The 19,954-nt window shown below is 36.4% G+C and overlaps 2 protein-coding genes across 2 annotated transcripts; both read right to left on the reverse strand.

Annotated features, from left to right (window-relative positions):
* Nucleotides 1–8,461: 8,461 nt before the first annotated feature.
* Nucleotides 8,462–9,403, reverse strand: LOC134496471 (olfactory receptor 6B1-like). Its single transcript, XM_063302200.1, has one exon. It carries the CDS (start codon nt 9,401–9,403, stop codon nt 8,462–8,464), a length of 942 nt encoding a protein of 313 aa, XP_063158270.1.
* An 8,039-nt stretch (nt 9,404–17,442) lies between these two features.
* Nucleotides 17,443–19,136, reverse strand: LOC134496472 (olfactory receptor 8U9-like). The gene is made up of 2 exons (XM_063302201.1): nt 19,119–19,136; nt 17,443–18,402 (listed from the first exon to the last, which is right to left on the reverse strand). Exons 1-2 carry the CDS (start codon nt 19,134–19,136, stop codon nt 17,443–17,445), a joined length of 978 nt encoding a protein of 325 aa, XP_063158271.1.
* Between the last annotated feature and the right edge of the window lie 818 nt (nt 19,137–19,954).

A 19,954-nucleotide genomic window follows, 5' to 3' on the forward strand; every position in this document is an offset into this window, starting at 1 on the left:
TGATTATAGAAGAAAAATTCATCATAAGTTTATATTCTATTGCAGTATTTTGTTCATGGCTTTGTGGGGGGAGAACCTTTCAATAACTTGCTTATAGCATTGGTGACAGTGTGAAAAGTCAGTGAAAGAACATTCCTATAGCAGTTTTCAAACATTATTTCATGTAAAATTAGAAAGAAAACTAGAAATGTATTGACTCATATACAGAAAATAATTATCAGTGAGGAATGATTAGATGGAGGGTTCTAACCAAATAGTTTCTAAAACTTCTCCAGAGCAAACACGTTGGACCATTTTGATCAGTATGACTATTTTCACAAATCCATCCATGGATGGTTAATTTTTCTAACCTATTTATTTTGGTTGTACATCACAAATTGCAGCAGCAGTAATACTGATTTCATTTCACTTTCTCTCTGAAAGAATAGTTATAGCCTTATTTTTCATCCTTGATAAAAACTGTGGGACAAAAATGTGTGGAGAAATTCCTGCAACCATCTCACAGAAATTAAAAAAAAAAAAAAATCAGGAGGAGAAAATCTGTATAATAAAGAATGATTGCTTGAGAAACTCAAAACTCAACTGTGAAATAGTTTCTTTCTCCAATTTTTCAGAACATTTTTCTCAAAACTTAGTGAAAGAAAATTAGTACACTATTTTTTTGCTGCTGTTGTTCTGAAAAACATGGTTTGGTTCTAGAGTGTGATATAATTGATGTGTTTTTGCTTATACCTGTAAGGAGTGGATTCTTCTTAGTAGCTTATCTATATGTTTAAATATAAATTCTCAATCTGCTATGGCATTCATGCAGAGCAAGTAATCCATGGTATTATATAAAGTGCTGTGATTTCATAAACAATTTAATTCATACCAAAGAAAATTCAGCTATTAAAAAAAGAAGAAGAAGAAGAAGATTTCTCAGGCTGAGAGTCTGCTTCTGGTGAAGGCATAAGATAGAAAATTCACTATGACTCCTTAGATTACTCATGTCTGTTCCTCTAGATCAGTTATGGTTCTTTTGATCCTATGCTGAGTGATAAAATCCAGTTTCCATCCTTCTATCGGATGATCCCTAGTGAATCATTACAATTTCAAGGAATAATTCAGCTACTTCTTCATTTCTCATGGAAGTGGGTAGGCATAATGGCACCAGATAATAATGGGGGAGAAATGTTTTTGAGATTCCTCGTCACACTGCTTGTGAAACATGATATCTGTATGTCATTCACACAGACTTTGGCAACAAAAACTGTCTCTCCAACAGAAATTAAAACTGAATTAGATAAAATTGAGAATGCATTCTCTCAAACCAGTGCCAATGTGGTGGTTGTAAGTGGGGATTCCCGGGACCTCCTTCTGTTCACAATATGGATGGATTGCAATGACTGTTATAAAAAAGAACCTTTCATAAGAAAAGTTTTGATCATGACTGCTCAGTGGGATTTCACTGCTGTCAATTCCAGGGGGCTCTGGTTTCTGAAACCTTTCCATGGTGCTTTGTCTTTCACAATTCACACAAACAATGTGCCGGGATTCCAGGATTTTCTTTACTCGCTGGATTCTCTGCACCCTAAAGGTGATATCTTCATTCAGGAATTTTGTAACTTTGCATTTAGACAGGGATACTATAATCCTGATCTGGACTTTGACAAAGATCAGATAAGCTGCAGAGGAAAAGAAAAGATGGAGTCCTTGCCCGCAGCTGTTTTTGAAATGGTCATGTCAGGCCAAAGCTACAGTACCTATAATTCTGTATATATGGTAGCCCAAGCTTTCCATGAAGTATATTCCTATCGTTCCAAGCACAGACAACTGGAAAAACATGATGGATCAAGCCTTCTGAATATGCAACATTGGCAGGTATTTTCTCCAGTGCTGAAATTTTATAGATGTTGTTATGAAACCAGATACCTGATACAATTACCCCCTCCAAAAAACCCTTCAAATATCAGTATTTTTGTGTGTTCCAAGGAAGAAGATATGAAATAAGTGCATTTTTTGAGATTATGGGCAGAGTAGGTAAGTTTTTTTTTTTAATCATTTAAAGGGGTTCAGCATAATTTGCTATTTGCTTAGATGTTCACTTAAAAATGTTCTAGGCTCCTTCTAAATCAATTATGTTACAAATCTGTGATTTTTAATTAGTGGGCAATAATAATAATAATAATAATAATAATAATAATAATAATAATAATATAAATTATTGTTGTTTTCATATGTAATTTAAGTAATATAACCCAATGTAGTTCTTTCATAAATCCAGTTCCCATTTTATAAAAAACAAAACAAAAAACTCTGGTGATTCCTAAACTTTCTCTACCTTAAGTAAAGGTAAAGGTTTCCCTTGACGTAAAGTCCAGTCGTGTCCGACTCTAGGGGGCGGTGCTCATCTCCGTTTCTAAGCCTTGGAGCCGGCGTTGTCATAGACACTTCCGGGTCATGTGGCCAGCATGACGACTCGGAACGCCGTTACCTTCCCGCTGAAGTGGTACCTATTGATCTACTCACATTTGCATGTTTTCAAACTGCTAGGTGAGCAGGAGCTGGGATTAACAGCGGGAGCTCATCCCGCTGCGCAGTTTCGAACCGCTGACCTTCCGATCGACAGCTCAGCGGTTTAACCCGCAGCGCCACCGCGTCCCTCCTAGATTCTCTACCCTAGATCAGCTTTTATGATAGGATACACACCCCTTCAAATTATCAGTCTGTTGTTGATGGATCAACTGCAATAACTGTAAAGTTTGAGCAATGAAATTATTTTTCTAGAGGCTTCTGTGAGGACTTTGTCAAGTTCACCAGAAACTCCATATCTGCTAAATCTACTGACATATTGTTTTGATGCCCTTTTTAAGTCTACATTGATTACATTTTGAGAAAAATCAGGATTTTAAAATATACTTAAGGATTTACCATTTTTAATGCATATTGCTTTTCTGGTCAATTTTTCTTCTGAGGTCTTCAAAAAGTCGGATATTGACATATGTGTCCTACTGCATTGCTCACAGCGGTCCCATAACGTGTGTGAAACTTGAGCATTTTATCATTATTATTATTATCATTATTTACAACAATGTGAAATCACAGGTGCCAGTTCTTTAACTGGTGTTGGCCTTCATCTGCACAGAGTTCTTCCCAAGAACCTAGGACATCATATTGTATCAGCGTAGTACATGTGCAGATCCAAGCAGTATGGCCTTTTGCAATTGACCAAGGGAAATTCTGTTAATGCACAGATTTTCTAAGTGCCATCCAAGTTTTTTTTTGGTACGGCATCCAGTGTGCTGATAATCTGGGACCAGCACTGCCAGTATATGCCATAATCTTTCCCCTTCTATTTTCAGTCCTTGATTTATTATTATTGGAATTATTATCGTTATCATTATATCATCTGGTCATTAATTGCAAGAGCATTATTTTGCAGTTCATGCAAAATAGTTTAGTTAAATCTAAGGCAATCTGTATTCATCTAGCTTCATCATGTTTTGAAAACCATTGGATTTAATAATAGTGCTGGGGACGAAATATATTTTAATGAGGACCAAGAATCTACAGATGGTTATGACATTGTGAATTGTATCGTCTTCCCAAATGAGTCTTTTTCTCAGGTAAAAGTTGGAAGGGTGGAGCGACAGAGTCAGAAAAGCCAGGCATTCACTCTTAAAGATGATGCAATCATATGGAATAGCTGGTTCAATCAGGTGAGACATTTTAGTTCTCCCTTTAGTTTAAATACTAAATTTTTAATTCTGTCTTTATTTTACATGGGTGCAAAAATATGCTGGAAAATACTATCCCTTTGCTTGTGAAACTAAAAGTGTTTTTACTTGTCACTGGATGGGACATTAAGTAGGGTTATGCATTTCAGCTGGTACAGTATAATTATTTGGGTTGTGCAGTGCCTTGGATTTCAAGAGAAAAAGATCTTTCAAAATGTGTGAAGTTACTTCTGTAGTTCCTGTTGGAGATTCTTAAAATCTCTGTGTCTTTTCCTCTAAAGCAGCTGTGCAATTGCACGAAAACAATGTATTTGGTTTCTAAGAGGTGAAACTGAAACTCTTTTTACCCTTGAAATCCAAAGTGCCACAGAGGATCACAGTGAGAGATGATTTAGGAGAATCTGCTATCTGCTATGAGAAGATCTGAACTTCCATACATGTTCCCACAGACCCAGTGACATGCCTAGCAAAGCACAGTAATACTCAAGGCAGGCATGATGGGCCCACAGGTGGGCCCACCTTTTTTTTTCTTTTTTCATTTTTCTTTTCCCTCTTTCCTCCCTCCATGCCTTCTACAATCATGGGGTTCCAATAGGAGCTGTAGCAGAGAACTAGTGTGGAATCTACCAGGAATTTAGAAAACATAAATACAAAAGAGATTATTGTCAGTCTCCTATAATGCATATTATAATTAGGCAATATATTTTTCATTCTTACTCCTGAAAGGGCCCTGATAGGCAGAGGATTCCTTTTACTGCTATCTATGTTGTCCAGTCCCTGAGCCTAAGCAACCTCACTGGGGAAGTAAAAATGACATGGGTAAAATATAAATTTCCTTGGGTTTATATTGGAAAAGTAGCTCATGAAAGCAACTGGTAAACAATCAGTTAATACATTTATTTCCATTGACATTCATCCAAGTGTTGGTGGAGGCAGTGCTGAAAGAACTCTCCACATCTTCTCATTCTGAGGGTAATGAATAATAATAATAATAATAAAAAAAAATGGATAACTCAGCTAGTGCTTGTATCCATGCTGCCAATCTCCTAAAGATGTCAGAGAAGAGGAGATGACATGATTTGGTTCTTGTCTTCTTATTACAAAGTATAATAGAATTTTGTTTGGAAATATTTAATGTAACTATAAAAGACGATACAAATCAGACATATTTCCTCACAAATCTCCTAGAACTTAAACTGAAAATGTCTTTGATGCAATGATTCTAGTAGTCTCATGAAACTCTATGTGTAAATTATTAACTATGTGGGGAGTGGATTATAGAATGAAGTAAAGATGTATTTGTATATCAGCCTTATATAAATAAATAAGTACCTCTGAGTTCTGGCTGTCTGGAATCCTGGTCTGAGATCAAAAGACATTGACAAGGATCTTCAGTTAAAGGTAACAGTTTACTTTTTCTCTTTAGATACCACCTGGTTCTTCTTGCACTGAGAATTGCCAATCTGGATACAATAAACAACTTCGAGAGGGGGAACCAGTTTGCTGCTATGATTGCATTCCATGCCCTGAAGGCATGATTTCTAACACAACAGGTATATATGGAAACAGTATATGGAAAATCCTCACAATTAGGGAGATACACACGCATCTCAGACTGAAGCAGAAAGAATGGATGATTCTTAGAGATCAAATGGGATACCCTAGCTTCATTACAAAGTGGGTTGGTATATTTGTTTAATTTGTTTTATTTCTTAGATTTCTATTACCTATTTATCCAGGAACATAGCCTTCCATTTTTTGTTTTTTGTTTTTTGTTACACTGCAGCAATCCTGTGAGATAGGAGAAGCTGAGAGATCATGAGTAGTCCAAAAAACATTGGTTCAATAACTGTGGGTGAACTTAAACCTGTATCTTCCCTGCTCCTAGCATGTCAACTATCCACTTCAGTTTACTGACTCTCTTTAAAGGATTGTTCTGAAGTATTAAAGTCACATTTAAAGATTTTTAAAGGTCTATTTACATAATAACTCTACTTTGCAATTTTGGTTAGAATTCTGATTGTAGAATGCAAAGGGCAGAATTGAGATTTGAAATTGAGATATTATTGTATTTACTATTTGCAGAAACATTAAATTTCAACAATTTGTGAAAATCAATTACAAAGAATCTGGAATTATACAGTTTGCAATCCTCCATGTGTATATCTGTGTAAGACAGATACAGAGAAATAATTTTCTTCTCCTCTCTTCTCCTCTGTTTCTTGCTCTCTCTCTGTCTTTCCAGATGCAGAATATTGCAACCAATGTCTAGATGATGAGCATTCCAGCCAAGGACAAGATCAATGTATTCCAAAATCTGTAGACTTTCTCTCTTATACTGAAACTTTGGGAATTCTGCTAGCTTCCTCTTCTCTCATTTTGTCTTTCACCACAGTTCTGATACTGATATTTTTTATTAAATATAGTGAGACTCCACTGGTCAAAGCCAACAACCGGGACATCACCTATGCCCTACTTTTTTTGCTCCTGCTTTGTTTCCTCTGTTCCTTGCTCTTTATTGGCAAGCCTAGGAGGGTGACCTGTCTTCTCCAACAAATAATGTTTGGCCTTATCTTCTCTGCTGCAATTTCCTGTGTATTGGCCAAAACCATCACAGTAGTTTTAGCTTTCAAAGCTATACAACCAGGAACCAACATGAGAACCTGGCTGAAGAAAAGAGTAGTTAACTCAATTGTGCTTCTCTGTATTCTTGGCCAGTTTGGAATCTGTATTGTCTGGCTAGCAATAAGTCCTCCCTTTCCAGATTTGGACATGAAGTCCCAAAGCACAAAGATCATAGTTCAGTGTAATGAAGGATCGGTTGCCATGTTTTATTGTGTCCTTAGCTACATGGGCTTCTTAGCCATTGCTAGTTTTATTGTAGCTGCCTTTGCAAGGAATCTGCCTGATAGCTTTAATGAGGCCAAATTTATTACATTCAGCTTGTTGGTGTTTTGTAGTGTTTGGATCTGCTTTGTACCCACTTACTTGAGCACCAGAGGGAAATACATGGTTGCTGTAGAAATCTTTTGCATCTTGGCCTCTGGTGCAGGATTACTCTGTTGCATCTTTTTTCCAAAGTGTTATATTATAATTGTGAAACCTGGACTTAATTGCAAAGATCATTTGATAAGAAAACTTAATTAAACTAGATCTTATCATATTTTCTTTATTTTGTTCCCCTTTCTCATCTGTAATTATTTTGGCATTCAGTATTTCTCTTGCATTTCATGAAATATCTGTAAAACTTCTTTATTAACTTACTGTTGAAAATAACCTATATCCATATATTTTAAATACAACAATGAATTATGAAAGCACAAGAGTTGTATAGGAAACTTGCAATGTATTAGTAGCTGAAATGTGTAAAGAAGATTTATCTGGCAACCTGCCACATTGACTCAAATACAACCATGATAACTCATGCTAACATGGCCTGGAGTGACAATGTAAGTTTGAATACAGGTAGTCCTCACTTACAAACTGCAATTTTGACCAGGAACTCTGTCACTAAGCAATGCAGTCATAAAGTGGAAAATCATGTGACTTATAACAGCAGTTCTGGCTGCAATCATTAGCAAATCACCCACAATCATTAACTGCAACATCACATGACTATGACTTTCAGCTTCCTGCCAGCTTCCCCATTGATTTTGCTTGTCGGAAGCCAGCTGTGAAGGTCACCAATGGCAATCATGTGACTGCATGATGCTGCAACCATTGTAAATGTAAGCTGGTTGCCAAGAACCCAAATCATGATCACTGACAGTGGGGACACTGTGATGGCTGCAACTTTGAGGATTGGTCATAAGTCTTCTTTTTCAGCACTGTCATAACTTTGAATGAGTGGACAGTAAGTGAGGACTACCTGTATCACTAGCATAATGATAGATTTGTCACCCCAAACTAGTGCAAGACCTCCTCCAACAACTACATTTAAACGTTAAAGAATAATGAGGAGATAGCTGCACCCCTGGGGAGTCCCCTGCTAAAGCACCCAACAGCCAAGCCATTCCTGCATCCCCCCCCCACACACACATGCATACTGCTGAAGGAAGTGACTACTGAAATAGAAATAGAATCACTGCAAAACAGTGCCTCCAGTTCCCACAGACAATCCAAAATGACCCCATGATCAGTGGTAACAATTAGAATTATTATTTTTTATTATTGTTATTTGTAAAAAAATAGGCAAACCTAAATCCTTGGTGCTATGAATCAGCAGGGCTAAAGTAAATGAGACTATACCTTCCTCATGTTTACATTTCTTCATCACCAGTTATAAGATCACCAAGTATCAGACTGAACCCTTAAGACAATTATCATCAAGCAAACTTATATTCTCTGGGAATGTTATGTGAGTAGATGTTATTAGAATATATATATATATATATATATATATATATATATACCAGGCAAGGTTGAGGCAAGTCATGGATAACATGAATGAGTGAGCTCAGAGATATGACTGGAAAATGCTATGAGTCAAGATGGCCAGCATTTGTCCATACAGGCATCAAGAGTTAGGCGAGATTCAATAGTGCCTAATTAACTATAGTAATTAAGGAAAGCAAACAGGATCCAGTGAAACATCCATTCTGGTGTCTTCAGCTGCAGATACTGTCGCCGAGCTATAAATTGTATCACCTGATGTTGGCATTACAATACATCACTTTTATGTTTGTCATATCATTAAAAGAAGAATAGTATGAAGAGGAGGAAGTAGGAAAGATTGTCACTTACAATCAACCAGAAAAATGTTTGATAGCTTTCCTCAAAGCTTGCTTTATATCTTTATTCCTCAGACTGTACACAAAAGGATTTACCAAGGGAGTCAAAACAGTGTAGAACACAGAGCAGATCTTGTTAAGGTCTCTCAGTGCTCTGTTTTTTGGCAACACATATACTATCACTATAGTGCCATAAAACAGTGTAACCACAGTGAGATGTGATGAGCAAGTAGAAAATGCTTTCTTTCTTCCTACAGTGGATGGAATCCTTAAAATCATTTTTACAATGCAGCCATAGGAGATAAGGGTTAACAGAAAAGGAAGCAATCCAAACAGAGCTGACAGAATAAATATGAGGAGCTGAATTTTCACAGTATTGCTACAGGATACTTGAAGTAGTGGTGTGAAATCACAGAAGAAGTGATCAATTACATTAGGTCCACAAAATACCAACTGTTTTATTAAATAGGTTGGTACGGAGTTCACGAGAAACCCAATGATCCAAGAGCAACCTGCTAACCCCAGACAGGTTTTCATATCCATAATGGTAACATAATGCAGTGGTTTGCATATTGCTAAATACCGATCATAAGACATGGCAGCAAGAAGGTAGCATTCTGCTGTAGCCAGTCCCCCAAAGAAATATAACTGTGTGAAACAGGAATTCAGTGGCATCAATTGGTTTCCAGTTAGGAAGCTGTCAAGCATTCTGGGAAAAATAGTTGAAATATAGCATGATTCTAAGCAAGACAAATTTATCAGGAATAAGTACATGGGAGTGTGAAGATGCTGGTCAGCTACAATTAAGACAACAATAAGAAGGTTTCCTGATATGGTCACAAGATAGATCACTAGGAAAAACAGAAAGAGAAGGATGTGAAACTCATAAATATCCCCAAATCCCAGGAGGATGAATTCTTTTATTATTGTTTGATTGTCCTCTTCTCTATTATCCATTGGTTGTTCTCAAGGAGCTGCAGAACCTGTAGAAAATAAGGCTTCCTCATTCAGAACTGATAAAAGACCTAGAAGTATTAAGTATAGAACTGTGAATATAGAGTATGCAAGAATACAAACACTTATTTAAAAAATAATAATAAACAAGGTCCCTGGTCAGTAGATGAGTGGTAATCTCTATTATATTCATCTGCTCTACCCAGGATCTTGCCTCCTACAATTACATATTAGATTTATTCATTTTAATTATGTCACCATTTTTCAGTTTCAAGGTATGTCTTTTTCTGATATATGCATACTTTTAAAAATGGTTATAAGGACTCTCACTCATGACATAAGACTGATTTAATGATGTGGTAGTTGCTTATGTATCTCTTAACTGAAACAGAATAACTATTTTTTGTATTTGAATTAAAACAATTTTATGTCAGTGTAGGCTTTCATGGCCAACATCAATCCATTGTTGATGAGCTTCCAGGTGTCTATTGGCCTAGAAGCTCATTACCATTGGATTAAGTAAATTTGTTGGGGAAAAAAAATCCAGAATTCTTTGATTGAATAGATACCTCTGGATAGATACCTGTTTGGATTGATGCTACTGATTTTAATCCTATGCATTCCCAGATTCCCAGATTCACATATTTTTGTTATTATATATGACGAAATATAAATGACATCTAGTTTAATAATTTACCAAATACAATACAAATATATGAGAAACTATCTGACATTCAAAAATGCAATATTTCAGCTTTCTAATTATTGATACTACATTGCAATTTCAAATTGTTTTAAATTAAGACTTCATTCCAGTTAGAAGCATTTCTTTGTCGTCATCATCATCATCTGCTTTGCTCAGTCATACTAACCAAATTACTTATTTAAAGCTGTAAAAAATGTAAATACTATCTATCTATCTATCTATCTATCTATCTATCTATCTATCTATCTATCTATCTATCTATCTATCTCCATACAGTTTTATTGGCAACAGTCCAGCAATAATTTGTCATTACCTTCTTCTGGGTGTTTTCTGACTTCCTGTTCTAGGCTACAGCCCTGGAGTTCCCTTGTGCATTCCCATAAAGAAAGCTTCCAAGCCTGAAATTGATTAACTAGATCCTGCCCCTTGCTGAGACCATTTTTAGGTTATCTATTATGTTTTCTTATAGCATGAAGTTGTTTGTTTTATATCCTCAATTCCTACACAACAGACTGCAGGGATTAAAAATAAATAGCTGAGATCCAGCTCAGACAAAATCTCAGTATTACACTACCAACAGATTCATTATGGGATGATGGCTAGCCAGAATGAAGAATAATTGTTTGCTTTCTGAGAGAAATAGAACAACTGAATGTAGATAGATTTACAAGGTGACTGATAACTTATTATATGTCTGAGCTTTAAAACAGTTGGTAGATTTACAATAGAACCAGGCTGTTTGAAAGGCAGAGCTTCTCTCCTTGCATTTCCTGGTATGTTCATTTGACCCTGAAATTCTTCTAAATTTTAGAGGACAACATTAAGTCACCATACACAATTTAGAATATAAGGCTACCCCTATCCATCCCCTGGTTTAATTGTATAAATCTTTCTATACATGTTTAATAAATTGAATTGAATCGGTAAAACTGTTCAAAATATTTCTGAGATTAGAAATGTTTCTCCAACTACAGTATGGACATTTAAACATGTTTTAATCCTTACATTCTAATGAGCAGAGTGCAGACCCCTTCTATGAAAACATAACTTAAATTAATCCCTTTTTCCTTTCTGCTCCTTCAATCAGTAATATATACTACATTACATTTGCAGGGGGGGAGGTTAGTGTGACAGCAACGCATTCACAACCTGATCTGCACTTCTTTCAGTCTAGGATTCAAAAGCTGTATTTAAAGATGAAAAATAAACTTCTCTAGTAGCCAAAATGTTCTCAAGCAGTGCATGCTGATCTGTATGCAGGCTTAAACTGCTCCTATGATAACCACTAAGCTATCAACACTAGGGAACTAATTAAGATAATAAGCAAACAAATAAATGAAGAAAGACTAATGAGAAAATCCAGAAATCTGTAAAGTAACATCCAAATACGTGTAAATCTCAGCATAGTTAAATTATATTTACATTCTTTATATCAATATAAGTAACAAATGTGTTCATTTTGTTTCCATTTTTTATAGTAATTTTATTAAAGATTACAATTTAGATAATAAAAAACGGATACAAACTAAAAGAAAAAAAAAGAAAAAAGAAAAGAAATAAGACCATAGTAAAGAAAAAAGAAAATAAATATATAAAGAAGTGACTTCCCCATTTATCACAAGTATAAACAATTTTGGAAATGTATCACCTTCTCTTAAAGTATAACAAATGATCTCTTCTACCCATAACTCTTAACTATAAACAAATCCATAAAACCTCATCATTTCAGTCATGATGTCAGCAAAAGTCCATTAAGAGTTACCAGAAATAACAACATATCTCTTTTAACCTTGATCAAACAAACTAACCTTATATCCCTTCCTTTACATCTAACAATCATGATCTTCATTCCCTTCAAATAATGTCCTAGAACTTGATTTATTTTTGTTTTTTCTTTGTCCCTTCTCACAAAATTTGTCAAAGCTTTAACAACCTTTGTTTATAAATCCAATATAGGAAAATTATCCAGGTCACTCTCTTGGTTTGTTATTTGTATATCCATTTTAATTATTAAGACATCAGCTGGTTTCTTTTCTATGTCCAGTGTAACACCTTTTACCATGTCATGCTTGTAGCCTGTCATTTGTAAATCTACATTCAAATCAGTCTCAAACATGCTACTTGTTCTTCTTCCATAGCATCTTTTAAATACATTCCATCTTGAGGCAGACACTCATAAAATTAACTTCTGGGTCCATTGTTCAAAAATATCCTTCAATATGTCCAATGTTAACATATTTTACTTTTCATTCTATATTAGTAAGTTGAGTTTGAGTGTTCTCTTTAATTGTAATCTTTAGTTCCTTCTAATTCCCTCTATTGTCCAAGTTTTAAATTATTATTATTATTATTATTATTATTATTATTATTTTATTATTATTGAAAAAAAACTATTTAAAACAAAAGAATTTTCCCACAGAAAAGATTTTTTATAATTAATTCCAAAATCTTATTTAAAATTCATCTGGACCCTTAGTTCATTTGCAACTTTCTAAAATCGAAGTTTTAATCATTCTTTTACTGTCTATTCCAGAAAAAAAAGTCCCTAGATTTGTATTTAAATCTTCTTTTCCTAAGGATTGAAGGAAACTCACCTGGTGCTGTAAAACCTGTTGAGCCAAAGGTTCCTAATAGCTGAAAAAGCAGTTAACATGCAATTTCCCAAAATGATTAGAAAATAAAGTATGCTAACCCAGGGTCCTGTCAAGGGTGCGGACTGCAGTTTGAGCAAGACGGCTAGTCCCTCGTCTCCAAGAATTCTAAACATGCCAGAGATGACTGTCTTGTGGTCTCCTCACCAGAAGCAACTCTCTAGACCACCTGTGGGCAGAAAGGACTTGTCTGGAGAGGAATTACAAAGAGCGAGTCTACTCATTGGCTTTTAATCCACTGCAGTCATCGGCTCGGCTTTTTACAGAGCCATCTTCAATCCATCATTTCTTCCCTGGAAGTCTGTCCATTTCATTTCTCAACACTGATGGTGAATGTGACTTTGTTCATTCATTCAGTCGCTTCCGACTCTTGGTGACTTCATGGACCAGCCCACGCCAGAGCTTCCTGTCGGTCGTCAACAACCTCAGCTCCCACAGGGACGAGTCTGTCACCTCTAGAATATCATCTATCCAACTTGCCCTTGGTCAGCCCCTCTTCCTTTTGCCCTCCACTCTCCCCAGCATCAGCATCTTCTCCAGGGTGTCCTGTCTTCTCATTACATGGCCAAATATTTCAGTTCTGCCTTTAATATCATTCCCTCAAATGAGCAGTCTGGCTTTATTTCCTGGAGGATGGACTGGCTTGATCTTCTTGCAGTCCAAGGCACTCTCAGGATTTTCCTCCAACACCACAGTTCCAAAGCATCTATCTTCCTTCTCTCAGCCTTCCTTATGGTCTAGCTCTCACAGCCATATGTTACTACGGGGAACACCATTGCTTTAACGATGCGGACCTTTGTTGTCAGTGTGATGTCTCTGCTCTTAACTATTTTATCGAGATTGGTCATTGCTCTTCTCCCAAGGATCAAACATCTTCTGATTTCCTGACTGCAGTCAGCATCTGCAGTAATCTTTGCACCTAGAAATACAAAGTCTTTCACTGCCTCTACGTTTTCTCCCTCTATTTGCCAGTTATCAGTCAAGCTGGTTGCCATAATCTTGGTTTTTTTGAGGTTTAGCTGCAAGCCAGCTTTTGCACTTTGTTCTTTCACCTTCATCATAAGGCTCTTCAGTTCCTCTTCGCTTTCAGCCATCAAAGTGGTATCCTCTGCATATCTGAGATTGTTAATGTTTCTTCCAGCAATTTTAACTCCAGCCTTGGATTCCTCAAGCCCAGCACATTGCATGATGTGTTCTGCATACAAGTTGAATAGGTAGAGTGAGAATATACAGCTCTGCTGTACTCCTTTCCCCATCTTAAACCAGTCCGTTGTTCTGTGGTCTGTTCTTACCATTGCTACTTGGTCGTTATACAGATTCCTCAGGAGGCAGTCAAGATGATTTGGTATCCCCATACCCCTAAGAACTTGCCACAATTTGTTATGATCCACACAGTCAAAGGCTTTAGAATAGTAAATGAAACAGAAATAGATGTTTTTCTGAAACTCCCTGGTTTTTTCCATTATCCAGCGGATATTGGCAATTTGGTCCTTAGTTCCTCTGCCTTTTCTAAACCCAGCTTGTACATCTAGCAATTCTTGCCCATTCAACCTCACTCTTCAGGATGTCACGCTCTAGCTCACTGGCCACACCATCAAAGCTATCCCTGATATTGTTATCCTTCCTATACAGATCTTCCATATATTCTTGCCACCTTTTCTTGATCTCTTCTTCTTCTGTTAGGTCCTTGCCATCTTTGTTTTTGATCATACCCATTTTTGCCTGGAATTTACCTCCGATGTTTCTAATTTTCTGGAAGAGGACTCTTGTCCTTCCTATTCTATTGTCTTCTTCCACTTCCGCGCATTGCTTGTTTAAAAATAATTCCTTATCTCTTCTGGCTAACCTCTGGAATTTTGCATTTAATTGGGCATATCTCCCCCTATCACTGTTGCCTTTTGCTTTCCTTCTTTCTTGGGCTACTTCTAGTGTCTCAGCAGAAAGCCACTTTGCCTTCTTGGTTTTCTCTTTCTTTGGGATGTATTTTGTTGCCACCTCCTGAACAATGTTGTGAACTTCTGTCCAGAGTTCTTCCGGGACCGTATCGACTAAGTCCAGTCCCTTAAATTGATTCTTTACTTCCACTGCCTATTCCTGAGGGATATTAGTGAGCTCATATCTAGCTGATCTGTGGGTCTTCCCTAATCTCTTTTGTCTGATCCTAAATTGTGCAAGAAGAAGTTCATGATCAGAACTACAGTCAGCTCCAGGTCTTCTTTTTACCAACTGTATAGATGACCTCCACCTTTGGCTGCAAAGGATGTAGTCAATCTGATTTCGGTGTTGTCCATCTGGTGAAGTCCATGTATAAAGCCATCTCTTAGGTTGTTGGAAGAGAGTGTTCGTTATGCAGAGTGAGTTGTGTTGGCAAAATTCTATCAGCCTATGTCCTGCTTCGTTTTGTTCTCCCAGGCCATGCTTACCTGTAATTCCAGGTGTCATTTGACTGCCCACCTTAGCATTCCAGTCTCCCGTGATGAAAATAACCTCTCTTTTAGGCGTGTTGTCCAGTAGGTGCTGCAGATCCTCGTAGAACTGCTCTACTTCAGCTTCTTCAGCATCTGTGGTTGGGACGTATATTTGGATCACTGTGATGCTAGATGGCTTGCCCTGAATTTGAATTGAGATCATTTTATCATTTTTTGGATTGTATCCAAGCACTGCTTTAGCCACTTGACTATGAATTATGAAGGCTACTCCATTTCTTCTGTGGTCCTCTTGTCCACAGTAGTAGATCTGGTGGTCATCTGATGTGAAGTGGCCCATTCCAGTCCATTTCAGTTCACTGACACCCAAAATGTCTATCTTTAATCTTGACATCTCACCAATAACCACATCCAATTTGCCCTGGCTCATAGATCTTACATTCCAGGTTCCAATGGTATGTTGATCCTTAGAACATTGGATTCACCGTTCACCACCAGCACCGTCGGCCGCTAGCCATCCTTTCGGCTTTGAGCTAGCTGCGTCATCACATCTGGGGTAGTTGAACTCATCCTCTGTTCCTCCCCAGTAGCATTTTGACGATCTTTCGACCTGGGGGTCTCATCTTCTGATGGTATGCCAACATATCTCTGGTTGTACTGATCCATTTTGTTTTCATGGCAAGAACTCGTGGCTGGATTTATAAGCCACAAATACATTTCAAGTTCATTCTCACATTTGCTTTTATTTTATATGAATTAAAACACAAAGAAAGGAAAGCTGTATCTGAAATAGATATGATAATTATATAAAAGGGAGGAGATATATCCCATTAAAGATCTAATATTATAGAAAAATAAATGAAAACATGTTGCTAAGGCATCTATAAATAAAGACGTTACCACGGCCTCTGAGGTGGTGGAAACTTGAACAGAGTTTCAGTCTTAATCATAATACCTTTCCTATTCAATCCAAATGTATTTGGAGAAATCAAGATTTCAGCCTGCGCATCTACTACCCCATGGCATTTGAATTTTCTATAACATTCAAGAAAAGGGATGAGCAATTTTGTGATAGCTAAGGATTTGATTTAATGTTTGGAAGGAGGTGAGTTTAAATATTTTTGTGAAGGGATGATATAAACTGGCCACAGCTCTGCCATGTAGTGGACATGGCTATGGGTTATTGGTTATTTTCTCTAGGGATTTGGGATGGAGCAGATTTTACTGTGTTAAAAGTTATATTCTACCTTTCTTCTGAGAATTCTGGGTAGCTACATAGATGTCTTCTTCCAGGTTATTCTCATATAATCTTTGTTTCTATGATTCTGGGTTTCCTGTGTACATGTTGAAGTCATTTTAATCTAGCTTTTCAAGAAGATTGACATCCCAATAATTTGACATTTAAAAATGTAAGGTGTTTTACAGTTTTCAAAGACTAAATACTTGATTTATTTCTGTACATAAACCCAAATTTCATCAAAGAAAAAAAATCATAATGAGAACCCAGTTGGTGTAGTGGTTAAGGCACAAGGTTAGAAACCAGGAGGCTGTGAGTTCTATTCCTGCCTTAGGCACAAAGCCAACTGGGTGACTTTGGGCCAGTCACTTTTTCTCAGCCCTAGGAAGGAGACAATGGCAAACCACTTCTGAAATCTTGCCAAGAAATTTGCAAGGGCTTGTCCAGGTGGTCACCAGGAGTCAACAATTACTTGACATGCACACATACACACAGAAAAAAACCTTGTAGATATTGTAGGAGGAAAGATATTTTAGCCCTTAGTAGCCCAAAATCAAAGGAATCTGATACACTTTTTCCAACTAATCAAGATTATTAACAGAAGGAAGCTTTTGGGAGCTTTGGTATATGATGGTTAGCTGCCGTTCACAAAATCTTATGCTTCATGATAAAATTGTTTAATAAGGAAAGGTGCTACCAGACTCCTTTTGCTGTTTGGCAAAACCAAATTAGTCAACTAGTTTTGAAAGATAATCATAATGTTAAAATACTAAGTCCATTCCTTATTATTTTTCCTCATAACTAGCCCACAATAATCTACATAACACTTCAATGTGCATAAAATCAAACATTTATTTTTTTTCTGATAAAACCACAAGTTAACAGGGATTATTTTAAATGAACAGCAATTTAATAAATACATGCCTATCTGAACAAACAGAACAAACATTTTAAAAGTATTGCATTTAAATAATTGAATTTCCTGTGATAAAACAAGAAAAAAAATTGTCTGATTCCATTTTTTATATTTCTCTAAATCTGAACAAAAAATGGCACAGTCTTCTCAATGCATCCTTCACCTCTTTATTTCTCAGAGTATATATAATAGGATTGAACATGGGAGTGAAGATAGTATAAAAGAGAGAGAGGACTTTACGAAGTTCATTCAGTTTATTGGTGTTTGGTACCACATAGATATTGATCAGTGTGCCATAAAAAATAGTGACTACCAAGAGGTGAGAAGAACAGGTAGAAAATGCCTTTTGTTTCCCTACAGTAGAAGGCATTCTCATTATGGCTACAATGATGAAAATGTAAGAGGTTAGGGTTAATATAGATGGTGGAAAAGTAAATATAGAACATAAAACATAAAGGTAGAGTTTGAAGGCATGGGTGTCACCACAAAATGATTCTATGATTGGGAACGTGTCACAGAAGAAATGATCTATTTTATTATTACAAAACACTGATTGGGACATGATAATTTGGGTTACTGCACTTGCTAGAAAACCAGTAATCCAAGAGCTGGCAATCAGTCTGAAACACATTCTGCCATTCATCATGGCGACATAATGGAGTGGTCTGCATATAGCTAAATACCGATCATAAGACATTGCAGATAACAGGTAACATTCCACAGCTCCCAAAGATCCAAACAAATAATGCTGTACAAAGCAGGCCCTCAATGAAATCACCTTGCTTCCAGTAAGAAAGCTGGATAACATTTGTGGTAAGATGTTTGAGCTGCAGCAGGTCTCCAAGCATGAAAGATTCCCAAGGAATACATACATGGGAGTGTGGAGGTGTTGGTCAAGGGCAACCAGCAGAATAATGAGTAGGTTCCCAGCCATGGTCCCCATGTAGATGAAGAAGAAGAGCAGGTAGAGAGGAACATGAAATATCTGATGGTTTCCAAATCCAAGCAGAATGAATTCAGTGTTAGAAGTCTGATTTATTAATTCTGTAGTTTCAAATAACTGTCCCTGGGGAAAAATAAATCATATTGATATTTTTTTTCTCTTTGATTTAAAAAATATGTGATAATGGAAAAAAGAGACACCTATAGAAGCCTGACTCCTCTTTCCTCCTTTATTTCTGTGATTGATACATTCATACAATGTTGCCCATCCTCTCTCTCTCTCTTTTGCTTTTACAAACTTATAAAAAAGTGCATATGCAGATGGGGCAGAAAAGAAGCTAAATGAGGTCTAACTAAGAAAGCTAAGAAATTCCTTTCTTAAGACATCCCGTAAATTAGATCTACCTATCATGTATGGTCATTTCTATAATATTTCCCCTACCTCTGCAGACTATAAGCATGTAATTCACAATGCATTAGCAAAATGTTGAAGGTTTCATAATATTTTTTATTAATGACTTATTTTCCTTAGAACAAAGGTAGAATAAATGAATACAAAATCATATATGTATGTAATAAGAAAGGAGAATAAAAATTAGTCCTTTAGATGAAGATGTAGTCTATATGATTGTTTTTAATTCAACTACTTTCTGCCTTATAAAATTAGTATTGGTTTTCCAAAATTACAGCAAAATTGTCCTACTGTCTTTCTAGAGCTGTCTCTGGACATTTCAATCTTGAGTTATACAGATAATTTTTCCTCATAACTTAAAAAAATTAAGTTATGCACACTTTTTTTAACCATAGGAATTTGTAAGAAAACAGTAAAATGTAACCTACCTTCATCAGTGTAGTCATTGGTTATTTATACAGGGAAATATTTCTTCCTTAATTTCAAGAACCACCATTGAATTTCTTGTAATATTATGCACCCCTAGAGTTTCTTTTATTACACTGGTTTTGCTAGACTAAACTAACAGCAAATTGTTATTAGAACAGTATTTTGTTTACTTAATGCAGAGCAGTGCTCAAGTAAAAACAAAGCAGAACAAGAACACCTAATCCATTATCAATATTTGAAATTTGAGAATTGTACATCACCAGGTTATCTTTAATGTCCAATTATGTTCATCTTTCTTTCCTCTTGAAACATCTGTCAAAACATTGGGAAATACAGATCCAAACGGATATTTATTTATTTATTTAATGTTTATCCCGCCTTTATTATTTTTATAAATAACTTAAGCTGGCGAACATACCTAATACTCCTTCCTCCTCCTATTTTCCCCACAACAATAACCCTCTGAGGTGAGTTGGCTGAAAGAGGGTGAATGGCCCAAGGTCACCCAGCTGGCTTTAATGCCTAAGGAAGGAATAGAACTCACAGAATCCTTGTTTCTAGCCCAGAAACTTAATAATGTTTCATTTATAAAACTTTTTTTCAGTTTCCTTGGCATCATGGTTAATGCATTTGCTATTACCTGTACTCAGGGGAAATTTACTGGAGAGGGAGCAATTAACAACAACTAAGTGTAATTAGTGACCTCTCTGAGCAAAACAGTATATTTCATTCTATCTCAAAAAGCCTAAAAGCTTGTGAGCCCAGGGACAGATTGGCACTCACTCTTCATGCTCATTGATGTGGGAGAAGGTTTGGCCCTCCATGAGGTGCAGGA

Source organism: Candoia aspera, chromosome 4 (assembly GCF_035149785.1).
Source record: "Candoia aspera isolate rCanAsp1 chromosome 4, rCanAsp1.hap2, whole genome shotgun sequence".
NCBI classification, from domain to species: Eukaryota; Metazoa; Chordata; class Lepidosauria; order Squamata; family Boidae; genus Candoia; species Candoia aspera.

Excerpts from the sequence above, each read along its gene's own strand:
- LOC134496471 (XM_063302200.1), bottom strand. The coding sequence starts at position 9,403 with ATGGATAATAGAGAAGAGGACAATCAAACAATAATAAAAGAATTCATC.